The 13,731-nt window shown below is 49.6% G+C and overlaps 1 protein-coding gene across 4 annotated transcripts in view; it reads right to left on the reverse strand.

The window, feature by feature from the left end:
- Positions 1-8,499, reverse strand: part of KSR1 (kinase suppressor of ras 1) — a 51,076-nt gene extending 42,577 nt beyond the window's left edge. For all 4 annotated transcript variants that reach the window (XR_004419937.1, XM_033078187.1, XM_033078186.1 and 1 more), the window contains exon 1: positions 8,230-8,499. Coding sequence is in view for 3 of the 4 variants with exons in the window: in XM_033078187.1 (XP_032934078.1) it covers positions 8,230-8,454 (225 nt within the window). In the remaining variant the exon portion in view is untranslated. The remainder of the gene's footprint in view (positions 1-8,229) is intronic.
- Between the last annotated feature and the right edge of the window lie 5,232 nt (positions 8,500-13,731).

Raw genomic sequence — 13,731 nt, forward strand, 5'->3', positions numbered from 1 at the left:
AGATTAAGCCAGAAGTGTGAAAACTGCTGAGTCAGGTCATGTCTGTGGGGCCTGGGAGAGGCTGTCACAGCGCTGGGGCCAGAGCACAAAGCCTTGTGCTGAGGCAGAGCTGAGCAGCTGGGGGGACACTGCAGGGGGGGGACACTGCAGGGTGGGGACAGGCAGGACACACTGGGCAGCAGGGACATCACAGAACTCTGCCTGGCAAAGATGAAGAACCAGAAGCATTTTGCATTAAGAGAACTGGAAAGAGGATGCAGGTTAAGCCTAGTAGGGTTTAGCCAGTCCTGGTGAAGTCAGCATAGGGAAGAAGGCCAGAAACCAGCATGGGTGTCTCTGTAAGCTCCCCTGCAGGCTCAGAACTCTTCTGGTGTACAGCAGCAGTCTCTAACAGTGAGAAACATGTCCTGGTTTGGCACAACAGTTCAAAGGACACTGTTAATAAAATGCTAGAGGCAGGATCTGCCCCTTCACTACAAGAGCAGCTGGGCTGGCTGAGGAGAGGAGCTGCAAGGAACCCCCAGACACTCCTGGGGACTCCAGCTGAGAGCAGGGCTGCACCACCAGTGCATCTGCTGCCAGCACACTCCCTCCCACTGCACTGACTGCAGGGCTGCCACTGCCTGCAGTTTGAAACCTTATGTTGCCAGGTGTCCATTTACTGCAGAGCTCTTCACCTCAAACCCCAAACTAGTTATTCTTGGCAACTCGGGCAATTTGAACAGCACAGTAGAAAAAAATAAGGAAAAAATACATCAGCAGAACTGGAACCTGCCTTGGCAGCACAATGGTGTTGAAGACTTAGTTTCCACAAGAATTAAGCACTAAACATGAATGCCACCCTAGCAGAAGTGTTCAGCTAGCTCTGACAAGGCTCAGTCAGTAAAAAGGTAATTACTGCTACAGAGGTGCATTCAGCAAGCCTACAGAAAACATCTCCCAAAGTGGGGCTGCATTTCCTACAAATGCATCTCAGCACAAACCAGCAAGTGTTTCATTGCAATAGCTAAAGATCCAGATCACAATACCTTTCCTTTTTCCTTCCAAACATGAGTTTCCACAGATGCCACTCCAGTCCCTAGCCATGACTGCAAGTGGCTCAGGAATTCAGGCTGCAAGGAGAGACATCCCACAGAAACTCTGCCTTGTAACCCACACAAAATGTTACCAGTACAGCAGAGCTTAAATCAGGCCTTAGCAGTCAGCCAGTGGTTCTACACATATTACACTTGACCCACAAAGCAAGACCAAACCAATTTCAACACACATAATACCCTGTGTGAATGCACAGGGGACTGACAAGCCCTTTGATATCTGCTCTGGGGTTTCTCCCAGCTTAGCTCTGTGAGCAAATGCTAAAAGTCTTGGGTGTTTGTGCTCACATTGGCTCTTCCAGAGCTATCTCAGACACCCTTGTGTTTCACAGGAAAAGGAAAGAAAACCTGAAACCTTTCTTCTTCCAAAGAGAGAAGGCTGAAGGTCTGTGCAGAACTCCCCAAACAGATCACACTCCTTAGAACAATACCTGTGGATTTTAGTCTATTGTTTCCTTAAAACAAGGGAGGATAGGCAAGTGCATAGCTTCCAGAATTTACTAAAATGAGGGGAAAAAACAATGCACCTGATCTGCACTCAGAGTTTTGTACTACTAGCTGATGCTGGCCTGAGCTGCTCAGATCTGCCTCTAAAGAAATTATGGGAAATTACAGTTAGAAGATTTTGTAAGAAATGTTTTACTCCGTGGAAAGTTTCAGTTTTGCTCATTAAGACAAAAGGCCTGAAGTGTTTTGTTTGGCAGATAAAGAACAGTTTTTAAGGAGACATCTAAGAAACTCAGGAAGCTTTAAAAAACAAAATTTCCCTACTTCAGCTTATTTCAGAGGAGCTACGTAACTGTATTTTAAAGCAGGATTTAGTCCTCTAGATTACTCTAGAAATAAAAGGGGGAAACTGCTCTGGAAGAAGAAAAATGTTGCTAGAAAACTGGTAGGAACCAGTGTGGAGAGCTTCTCCAAGAGCACTGTAGGCAGCATGAGGGGCACGGACACACATCTCCCAAGGACTGCACTCATTACAAACCTATCACCTCCCCTAGCAATGTCTTTCAGTGCTGATGGCCAAAAATCCACCTGTAGCTCTCTGTAAAACCTACTAACTGTTTCTTCTCTTCAGTTTATAAATAAAACCTCACACTGGAGCCTGCAGGCCTCACAATAACCCATACACAGCAACAATGAGGAGCTCAAGACTTCCTTTCCAAATTTAGATTGCTTCAAACAGAAGTGAAAGTTCTTTGATAAATCAACAAACCCACGTTTTAGAGGCATGTAAGGAGGGCAGACCTGGGCAGGAAGGTGCTAAACTCATTGCAGAAAGATTTCCAAGGCCCCAGCCCCAAGGCTCCTGGCTGCATGCTGAACACTGGGGTCAATGACCTGTTCTGGCAGCATCAGATCAGACCAGACCAGGGCCTGGATCTGCTGCATCCCAGCAGCATTCCTCAGTGCCACGTTAATTACTGCTCCAGAGAGAGCTCACAGCCTCTGCTATTAGAGTTCTTCCACGTGGGATAACTACTAATCATCCTATCAGGGGCACTCCACCACCCAACCAAAGTGTGATTCCTTTGATGCTGAAGCGTCCCGTGATCCTTCCCTGCTTCCACACAGAACCAACTGGATGTTCTCACTAGGCATGAAAGGAATGAGACCTGGCCTCTGCTCAATTTAGAGCTCATACAGAAATGACAATGTATTTTACCTTTAAAGACAGATTTTGAACAGCCTTGAGCTCAGGTGTGTAAGTCCAATGAGATTTGGATCTTCCAACTGCGTCCAGCCCCAACAGCTCAGGCTTCAGCTGCCTGTGCTGCACTCAGCAGGATAAACCAGACACCTATGACCAGTCTGGGCTGTGATTCCCTCAAACCCCAGGAGCAGGGCCTAAGCTAAGGTCTGAGTTTCCACCACAGCCCATTTTAAACAGGTCATGCAAGAAGCAGCTTCCCATGAGGACAGGGAGCTGAGCACAGAACAGGTGACTGTCACCTGGCACAGGTGCAAGTGGACAGCACACTGCAGCAGGGATTTCCTCATGGCCTTGGAGACGTGCAGCAGGAGCAGGGCTGGCTGGGACACACCTCTGGGATCCATGGTGGCACAGGAGCTCTGTGCAGCTCTGGCTTAAGGCAAAAGGCCTCTCTTTTACCTTAAAGGAAAGGTGAGGGTTTATCCCTCAAACATCTGACAGATTACCCTGGTTTAGTTAGAAATATCGTTGTAACAGACACTATTCCCTATGGTATGTCACATGACTTCTTTGTTAAGCGTTCCTATTTATGAGCAAAGCAGGTGATCAGTTTGTGTACCCCCTGCTGACTCATTGCTGTACATCTGTCTCCAGCATGCAGCTGGAACACTTAGCAGGGCTTTTTCCCTGGGTAAAAGGCAGTGCACAGCACTGGAACTGCAGTAGCAGCCCAAGGTCTGAGCAGGTGGGACCTGGCCAAGCTGGGTCACAGGAGTTCAGCTGGACACAGCTGGGGCTCAGCTTGGCTGCTTCCCTGATTAGATCAGTTCTGTGCACGCATAAAAGGTGAGAAGTCTGTGCAGAGACTGACGCTTGTGTGGCACCACAGGCTGTGGTTCCTGTCACTGTGTGCAGGCACAGACAGACAGAGCTCCCAGCCAGGCTCTGCTGGGCTGCACTGCAGCTCCAGGGCTGCAGGATGAGCAGGAATGATGCTCAGGCAGCCTTAGAAAGGCAAAGGTGGCACAGAGCCTTACTCTGACACTTCCTTTCTTGCTTCCCAGTCAGTGCACCATGGACTCCAACACAAGGCAAGAAGTACACAGAGCTTGACAGAAAAGTGAAGAGTGCCTTGTCCTGTCTTCATATTGATGAAAAGCTGCTCACCCTGGGAACTCCAGGTAAATGAAAACACTGCTGCTAAGTGTTTGTGTCAACATTTACATAAAATCAGTGGTAGGAGATGCGCTAAATTCCATTATGATGTGGAAATTCTGATCATACCTGTCACAAAGATGCTATCTGCAGACTAGATAATAATATATGGTCTTCCCTTCTTCCAAGTCAAACAATCTCTGTTGAAGACTACCTTGTACAAGAAGTGTACTAATTTAAGAAAGCAGAAAGAGTCCTACAAAAACACAAGACACTAGGAAAAACAAATGTGTTGCATATATGCAAAAAGTAAGATGAAGTAAGAGACTTTCTTCTTCTCTTACATAAGACCTGCTGGGAAAGGAAGTTTTTTCAGCTGAACAAAGCTCATAAACATGTGGCTACAGGTTGCAGTTTGGCTAAAAAATTCACTACTCCCACTACTTCCAATTTACAATCACAGCTGTCCTTCCCTTATGCATACCACACGCCCAACTTCCAGTCTTCAAGTGTGGACTGTTACAATCCTTCTTCCCCTTCTCTCATGCCTGCCCCCATTTTCAAAGCGTTTGTTTCTGCTCAGAGATTGCTTGGTAAGATAAGCCTTTTCTAGACAAATTGCCAAATGAATTGAGATAATGCCAAAGCAAGTCCAAACAGATTTAATCCACAGGTACCATTCAGCCACTGTGAACAACTGATTTGTGGAGAACAGACTGACTTATTTGTGACACAGCCCAGCTGGAGTCAGCCTTTCTGATCTGGTGCTGAACAGAAGGCATTCCTGAGGAAGAAGCCAAACTGATCTTTGCACACAGGGCCAGGAGTGTCTCTGTCACGGATCTAGCCTGGCCAGAGAGCCAGGAGGGCAGATTTCCCAAAGAGCAGGCAGAACTCAGAATGTGTGCTACGGCCTCACCCCGACACTCCCACCACCACCAGTGTGGAGGCAGCTGCCAGCCAGAGCCACTGCAGTCAGCTCTTCCTCAGAACCCAGCTAGAAAGAAACACACCTGCAGCCTAAATCCACTCCAGGTCTCACAGTTCAGCCTTCCTGCCTCATCTCTGCTGCAGTCAAAGCTGGGGGGTGCTGGGGGACGGTGTCCCACTTAGTCTGGGGATTCCCACAGCTCACCAAGGCAGCTGAGAAACCACAGGAACCTTTCCTGCTGCCAGCACCTGCAACTGTGCTCTCCTGCTCACCTCCAACAGACTGGCTTGAGCTGTGGTTGGAAGTTGGATGTGCTTCATCACAGATGTCTAGTCCTACCAGAAGTTTCCCAGCCAGGGAAATGAATCCAGAAAGATACTGCCTTCACAAAGAAATACAGATAAAAATAACACACTTCTAACTTTGCAAAACCAATTTGAGTCAAACAAGGGATTAGTGTAAGGACAGAGGTAAACACTGACAGAGTTATTTCTTTCCAAGGATGCTTGGAACAATGCTGAATGCTCACTACATGGCAGACATTTTTTGCTGTCTTACACATGGGTTAAAATTACCATTATTTTCCATTTCAGTTTTGTAGTTAACTTGAGAAGTGAGTAAACCTGCTAGGACAAAACTGAAAGCACAGACCAGAACTGGGTAAAAAGAAAAAACACTTATTGGGCAGAACATATAAAACTGAAAAAAACCCAAACCAGATTTTGTGGCATCAAAGAACCCAGTCTGCTAATAGCCAAACTAACAGAACCTACTTTCCACCACAGGGAAACTCCCTGCCCTTCTAAGAAATGGCCTTCCCACCCTGAAACAGGGTCAGCTCATGTAACACGTTACAGTCAACACATCCTTGGCAAGCAATTCCCACAGCCCTTTCTTTCCTCTCCTTCCTGTATCTCAGTCTTCCTTGAACTCTTCTGAGGCACCGTGAGTGCTTATCTGTACCTGCCAAGGTCCAGTCTGAAATCCTTATCTACCATGTGCTTTATTTTGAGAACACCTTACAAGGAAGAGGAATGAGGAAGGACTCAAAGCATTGCAGTGAAAGGGGAGGGAGCTGAGCAAGAGCCCAAGTGCCCTTGGTTAGCTTGGTGCTCTTGACCTGGCGACCACACGTCACTGCACAATTTATATTGATGGAACTAAGTTTTCACAATTCTTTTTCCTCTGAAGTCTTGGCACAGAAGAAAAGCCCTGTGAGAGTTCAGCCCCAGCCTAGATGAGCTCCCAGTTCAGGACAGATGTATAGTATAGATGTGACTCAGAGCACTGCACCACCTGTAGCCACTAATCATGACCCACAGAGGCATTTGGTGACTCAAGGAGGCCGCCAGGGAAGCACGGCAGGCCCTGGAGATCCCCGAGCTCCCAGCTGCACTCTGGACTCCTGAGGAGCTGCCTGCACTGTCCACACCCTGCAGGACCAGCACTGGTGTCCGTGCTGGCATGACCCCACAGGCAGAGGCACAGAGTGCCACAGTGGCACTGCTGGCACAGGAATCAGGGCAGGGAACTCCACCTGGTACCTGAGACAGCTCTGGGCCCACCTCCCCTAGGGGCACCACAAGCAGTGACAGCTTGAGAAGCAAACACAGACCGTGAGCTCCTGCAGCCTGGCTCTGTGACTGCAGTCTGGCACAGGCAAGCACAAGACCCTGACGTGTTTTGGTACAGGCAACCCAACAGTGCAAAGAACACGGAGTCTGTACCCATGCCCACAGCTCCTTGTGTGGGCAGAGATCCAGCACTTGGGTGAACTCCCAGAGAAATCACATACTGGACTGTACATCAAAGAGATTTTCTTCTGAACATAAATTTTATGATCATCAGTGAATATGGCACTCATTTGTTTAAACAGATAAATGTTGTAGGGGATTGTGTGCACACACTCAACAATTATCACAAGAAACAGCTTTTGTTGCTTTAAGAAGAGCCTCAAGATCATAAAAGGCCTTTATACTTTGTGCATAAAGGTTTTCTTTTAGAAACAGGTCCACTAGCAAAATAGTGATGATCATTTTCTGAAATGATCCTGATTGACATTGTTTGGGCATCAAAAAGGCCCTCAGTAGGGCTGCCAAAAGGCTATACAAATATTGTTTCACAGAGAATAGCCTTTTGAATACTATTTGGAGGTGACAGGAGGAAGAACAGTGCTATAAATTTGGGGGCAAAAAAGAACCAACCAAAACAAAACACCCCAGAACACAAACCAACCAACCAACCAACCAAAGCCACAAAAAAAGTCAGACGAAGAATAAAGTCAGTCAGAAGAATAAAGGAAGGATGATAGATTTCCATGAGGCTGTGCCAAAAGCTACCTACCACCTATTGTTTCACAATTTTCTTCCCAACCTTCATTTCTCATGTGATGGATTTTTCAGCATGTAGGTTTATTACAGTTACAGTGTTGTGATGACCCTTCTTCCTAAAAAGCCAAACGCTCCATCCAGCTGCAGAGTCTCCAGCACCAGGTAGAGAAGAGGAGCATTAGCATTTACACCAAACTTGAATCAAAGAAAGGGACAGGAGGGGCTTGCTTGCTTAAAGCAAAACTACCTGCACTAAAGGTAAAAGGAAATGTTATTTAAGTACTTAAAGGTCAAATGAACTACGGAAAAATACATCTACTTTCCCTTCCTAAATACTTATGCAGACTTTTGTACAGATCCAGCTCTTCTTTGAGAGCATCACATCAGCACACGTTTTGTGTTTGAAGAATTTCACATAATCTTTCTAAACAGCAGAACATCCCTCCAGCCCGGTCCATGATGCTGCTTGAGCCACAGCAACAGAGGGAAAAGGAGGATCAGATTAGATCAGTGAAACTGAGCCAGGGATAGAGAGACAGGCCTGGAGCAGAGGGCAGGAACCATCAGGAGCAAACACCAAGAACCTGAGGCGAAGGGGAGTTTTCCCAGCTCGGCAGCACAGCGTCGTGGGGACACACCTCCTGCCAGGGAGCCTCGAGTCACCTTAGCTCCGCGCCTCACATCGCATCCCGCTCCGCAGGGACACGGCAGCCCGGCACAGGCCCCGGGGCGCGGCGGGGCGGCCGAGCACGGCCTCACGGAGCTCCCGCGCACCGCCCGACAGAGCGGGACCTGCCCCGCACCTGTGCGCGCTCCGCCGGCACCGCGCTGCGCTCCGCGGCTCGCCCGGCCGGGGGGCCCCGCGCCCGCTGACAGCTCCGCGCCCGGCCGGGGCGCCGCTGCCCCCGCCAGCAGCGCTCGGCCCGCGGGAGAAGGGGACGGCGCCGGTGCCGAGGGGACAGGGCGGCGAGCGGCGGCAGGCCCCGGCCGCGGCCCCGGCCGTGCGGGGCAGAGGCGGCAGCGCGGCCCCGCTGCGGCTCCCGCGGCTGCCAGCCCGCGCCTTACCTCCAGCGTGCGGATCTCCTGCTGCGTGAGGTCGTTGGATGCGGCGCACTTGGTGCGGAGCCCGCGCAGGTTGGAGAGCGAGATGTCGATGAGGTCCTGCAGCAGCCCGCACTGCTGCAGCGTGCTCCGCACGGCCGGCAAGCCCCGCGGCCCCGCCGCCTCGCCGCCGCTCCGCTCCTTCCTCTCCAGCATGCCGGCGGCTCGCAGGGCAGCCGCTCTATCCATCCCTCGGCATCAGGGAGGCCGGGAGGCGAGGCGGCGGCGGGGGAGAGGCGGAGGGAGGCGGGCGGGAGGCGGTCCGGGACAGCCCGCCCCGCCGCGCTCGCCGGGCAATCACCGCGCGGTACATGCGCGGCCGCCGGGCAACAGGAGCGCGCCCGCTCCGCCCCCGCCACCGCCCTCAGCGCCCGCCGCCGCCCCGGGTGCTCCCCTCAGGGTGTACCTCACCCCTCATTTCCCGCCTCACCCCTCAGTGTCCCTCACCCCTGCTTTCCCGCCTCACCCCTCAGTGCCCCCCTCATCCCTCAGCCTGTCCCTCAGCCCTCATTTCCCGCCTCACCCCTCAGCCTGTCCCTCATCCTTCAGCCTTTCCCTCACCCCTCAGCCTGTCCCTGTTCTCTCACTTCCCGCCTCATCCCTCAGCGTGTCCCTCATCCCTCATTTCCCGCCTCACCCCACAGCCTGTCCCTCATCCCTCAGCCTTTCCCTCACTCCTCAGTGCCCCCCTCACCTCTCAGCCTGTCCCTCACCCCTCAGCGTGTCCCTCACCCCTCAGGGTATCCCTTACCCCTCAGGGTATCCCTTACCCCTCAGGGTATCCCTTACCCCTCAGTGCCCCCCTCACCCCTCAGCGTGTCCCTCACCCCTCATTTCCCCCCTCAGCCTGTCCCTCACCCCTCAGTTCCCGCTTGGCTGTGTCGCTGTCCCTGTCCGTGCCCCCCTCAGCCCCTCAGGTATGTCAGGGCTGAATCCCGCCCGAGGACCCGCGGCCGGCTCCGCTCCCCTCTGGAGGAAGCAGGGCCGGGACAGGGGCGGCCTGCCCAGCCCAGGGGAGGTGTGAGCAGCCACTAGGATAAATATGTTTTAGTGAATATAATCTTTGAGTACGATAAGTGTGTGGGTTCATCCATATCATGAGTAGGAGGAAATGTCACGATGGCCTTGTGGAATCGTTGTGGTTTCAGCTTTCACAATGGAGGTGTGAGAAAAATAGTCCAGGTAACTGCGTTACATTTGGTTTCGTAGCCAGCCTGTCTGAGAGACTTGCACAGAATTGAGCTGTCAGTGCAGGAACCACAATTATTAGAATTGGGACTGTTCATCTGACATGAGGGATCCAGAGAGGCAGTTAGGTTGTACCTTACTGACAGAAGACAGCCTCCTTAATTTGCACTAAATTGATACCTGGTTTCAAAAGCTTAAATGACATCTGAACCACGTGTGGCAATACAGAAGGGAAATTCCTGAAAAAAGAAAAAAAAAAAAAAAAAGAAGAAACCATGAATTTCAGACATGAGGCAGGGGAGCAGGGCAAAGCAGCTGACACTGAGTTGTTTTTCTTATGGTTAGAGAAATACTGGTATCCACATTAGTTTGTCTGGATTTGCATCAAGTAGTGTGGCATATGCTGTTTAGTAATTTTCTTAAGAATGTGGGTCAGGTTAAGTATTTGATTTCATTGTCATTATTCACATGCTGTAAATTTCATACGCAATAAGGGCTTTGCTGGATTAGGGTTTAATTAGTTTGCCATCTGATGAGTCCTGTGGTTTTGGGAAAGTAACTTTGCTTATTACCTCCATATTTCTGACCTTGTAAAAAAGGCTTTATCTGCCCTGTCTGCTCTCAGGAGCACTGGAAGTTTAGCACTGGAAATTTTTGTTTCTAGAACTCTGACAGGCTGAAATCCTCAAATACAGGTGATTGTTACATGTTATTAACAGGATACTGTTCCTGTAGACATTCTCTGCATACCCACCTGAGAATATCCATTTGCTTATAGACAGCAGGCCAAGAACATTGCATAAGAAAGCAACCTAGGAAACTTGTGGGCCGTGCATCACGGGATACTTGGCATTCCCTGCAGTGTTTGTGTGCTGGGAGTGCCGGCCTCATTACCCGGCTGCCATCCGTGGGCAGCATTCCAGTCCCGGCACACAGGGCTGCCCTTGGGCCTGCGGGAAGAATGTGCTGACTAAACAGTGCCTGTGCATCCATCCTGCTCAGCATCACTGCTGCTTCTGCTGTGCATCCATCCTGCTCTGCTGTGCATCCATCCTGCTCAGCATCACTGCTGCTTCTGCTGTGCATCCATCCCTGCTCAGCTGTGCATCCATCCTGCTCAGCATCACTGCTGCTTCTGCATCCATCCCTGCTCTGCTGTGCATCCATCCTGCTCAGCATCACTGCTGCTTCTGCCGTGCATCCATCCCTGCTCTGCTGTGCATCCATCCTGCTCAGCATCACTGCTGCTTCTGCATCCATCCTGCTCTGCTGTGCATCCATCCTGCTCAGCATCACTGCTGCTTCTGCTTCTGCATCCATCCTGCTCAGCTGTGCATCCATCCTGCTCAGCATCACTGCTGCTTCTGCTTCTGCATCCATCCTGCTCAGCTGTGCATCCATCCTGCTCAGCATCACTGCTGCTTCTGCCGTGCATCCATCCCTGCTCTGCTGTGCATCCATCCTGCTCAGCATCACTGCTGCTTCTGCATCCATCCTGCTCTGCTGTGCATCCATCCTGCTCAGCATCACTGCTGCTTCTGCTTCTGCATCCATCCTGCTCAGCTGTGCATCCATCCTGCTCAGCATCACTGCTGCTTCTGCTTCTGCATCCATCCTGCTCAGCTGTGCATCCATCCTGCTCAGCATCACTGCTGCTTCTGCATCCATCCCTGCTCTGCTGTGCATCCATCCTGCTCAGCATCACTGCTGCTTCTGCTTCTGCATCCATCCCTGCTCTGCTGTGCATCCATCCCTGCTCAGCATCACTGCTGCCTGTGCTGTGCATGCATCCCTGCTCAGCATCACTGCTGCCTCCCAGGTTGCAGGGCTGGCACCTTCCCAGGAGCTCAGGCTGCTCTTCCACCACAGATTTGGTGTGCAGTCCTGGCGGTTTAACTTGTCCTCAACCACAGCTCTCTGTCTGTAAGGAGACAGGGTAAAAGCACTGCTTGTCAGAGGGTTTGGAAAGAGAAATATCATGATTGGGTCATGCTAGAGGGACCATGTGAGCACACTGAATAAACTCTTTTCCCAGAGATTTCAGGAAGTGACACATTTCATGTTGTGCTTTACACATTTATTGATGCACCTGTTAGGATTTTTCTTTTAGTGTACAGTTTATGTAGGGTGGACATAAGAACTGCATTCTCCAGAGTAAAACAACTGCTTTTTCTTGATTTAAGTGAACCATAGCCACATTGTCATATTCATTACAATGTGAATTGTACAGTGGCCTTTTTTGCCACTGTCTCAAAAACCAATGGTTTTGAAAACAACAGCAAAATATGGAATGCTTCAACTGGACCAGAGAAAACTGCTAAGTCCTTGGTTAAGCCACTGGCCTAAGGACTGAGGGGAATTCTCTTCCTCACTGCCCCACCTCTCTTGCCCACACAGATCAGGTTCTAGCTACCTCAATAAAGCCCAAACCTTGCTAAGCACCCCTGGAAGTCCTGGACTGTAGCAATGGTCTGGGATTCAGTAACATAAGCTCACTGGGGAAAAAGACCTTTTTTTGTTCCTGAGAAAGAAAAGCACTGATGCATTTCACATGCTGCCTGCATGAAAAGCCTCTATTACCTTTTTAGCTAGCTTGCCCCAATTTCATTCAGCTATCACAACACTGAATTTAGATGATAAGACAGAATTACTCTATTTGATGTGTTTAACACATAATAGAGACCTGTTTTAAGAAAATGCAGTGTTGGGATTTGAAGAGCTGAAATGTTAGGTATTTCAGATAAAAGAGGCCTTTATTATCAGTGATTTTCCCCTCAAAGGCTTCCTCCTACACTGCCATGGGAGTGTTCCTCTCCCAGGCACAGCACAAGAATACACAGTAGCTCTGGCATGCTCCTCTGCTGGGAAGCTCAGAAACTTAAGTCCTATTTTTAGTCGTGCTGCTGGATGTTCTTGTTAGGATATACAGAGAAAGTGAGGATGGTGAGATGGTGCTCCCAGAACAAATCCTCACCATTCCCCAGTTTAGATCTCTCCATTGCCTGCAACTGAGCCAAACCAGTTCACACAAGTATAAGGTACGACCTGCACTTTTTTTAGAAAAATTTTAGTGTAGTTCCACTTCTTCCATGGATTTTTTCCTGCTCAGCTGTCTGTGTCAAATGGCACAGTCACAGGCAAGGGATGGAGCAGCAGATCCCCAGTTTGGCAGTGCTGGATCCTGGAGAGTCAGGGATAGACACAGGAAACTGAACTGTGTGCTGACAATAATGGAGGAAAAGATGTGAAAATTAAACACTACTCCTTTTCTTAAAAATTATTGTCATGGGTGGGGAAAACAGTTGTGTTTGGGCAATCTTAAGGGAGATTCTGCCCTGCATGTGGAAGGCACAAGGAACTGCTTCACTCAGTGTTTTCTGTGGACAGGTGCCGTGGTTTAACCCCAGCTGGCAGCTAAGCACCACCAACCCCCTGCTCACTTCCCCTTCAACAGAAAGAAACTTTGAGATGGGACTGAGGGGAGGAGGACTGGAGTGATGTGTTCATCTTACCTTCTGGAGTCATGTGAGTAAACAAGTAAAGCAGCTGTTACAGAAACTAGAAACTCTCTAGCTTTAAGAACATGAGAATTTTAGTTGTCTATAAAACAAATAAAACCCTCAGCTTTTATTTTTAGAGTAATCTCATGGGTTTTGTAGTCTTTCTTTAGCATTAGCTGTGTTGCAATAGTGCTGCCTTTTTGTCTGCTATTTATCACCAGTCACTTCTGTTTAGACTATAAACTGTTTGGGGCAGGAGGAGTTTTTGACTCTCTGCTTGCACGGCAACGCCTGAATCTCAGCGAGGAGCCTCTGAGCTCTGCTGTATTATAAATACTCAATATTGACAGGCCCAGAGGCTTTAGCCCCCACCCCACTTGGAGCCCTGCCAGCCCGTGGGGTTTGCTCTAGCAGCAGACATGCCAGCAGTGAAAAGTGACAAATTTTGTTGGCAAAAGATACTCATAGGTCTAACAAGGATAAGAAACACCCGCCTTTAGAAACAGAGGCTTATGTCTCTCCAAGGATAAACACACCCTAGATTGACTCATGCTGGCATAATCCCCTTGTGCAATTTGTATATTGGCATTAGATACGTGTGTGAGGCAAAAAGACAAATATTTGGTTAACAAAACAACACATGGGTAATAAAAAACAATTAGGCAGCTTTACCTCAGACCACTGCAGCAGGTGAGCTGCTGCTCTTCCCCTCGGTCAGGCATATCCCTGCAAGCAGAGTTCCTGATGTTTGTTTTATTTGCAGCAAAATAACCAGTTT

Source organism: Catharus ustulatus, chromosome 22 (genome assembly GCF_009819885.2).
Source record: "Catharus ustulatus isolate bCatUst1 chromosome 22, bCatUst1.pri.v2, whole genome shotgun sequence".
Lineage (NCBI taxonomy): Eukaryota > Metazoa > Chordata > Aves > Passeriformes > Turdidae > Catharus > Catharus ustulatus.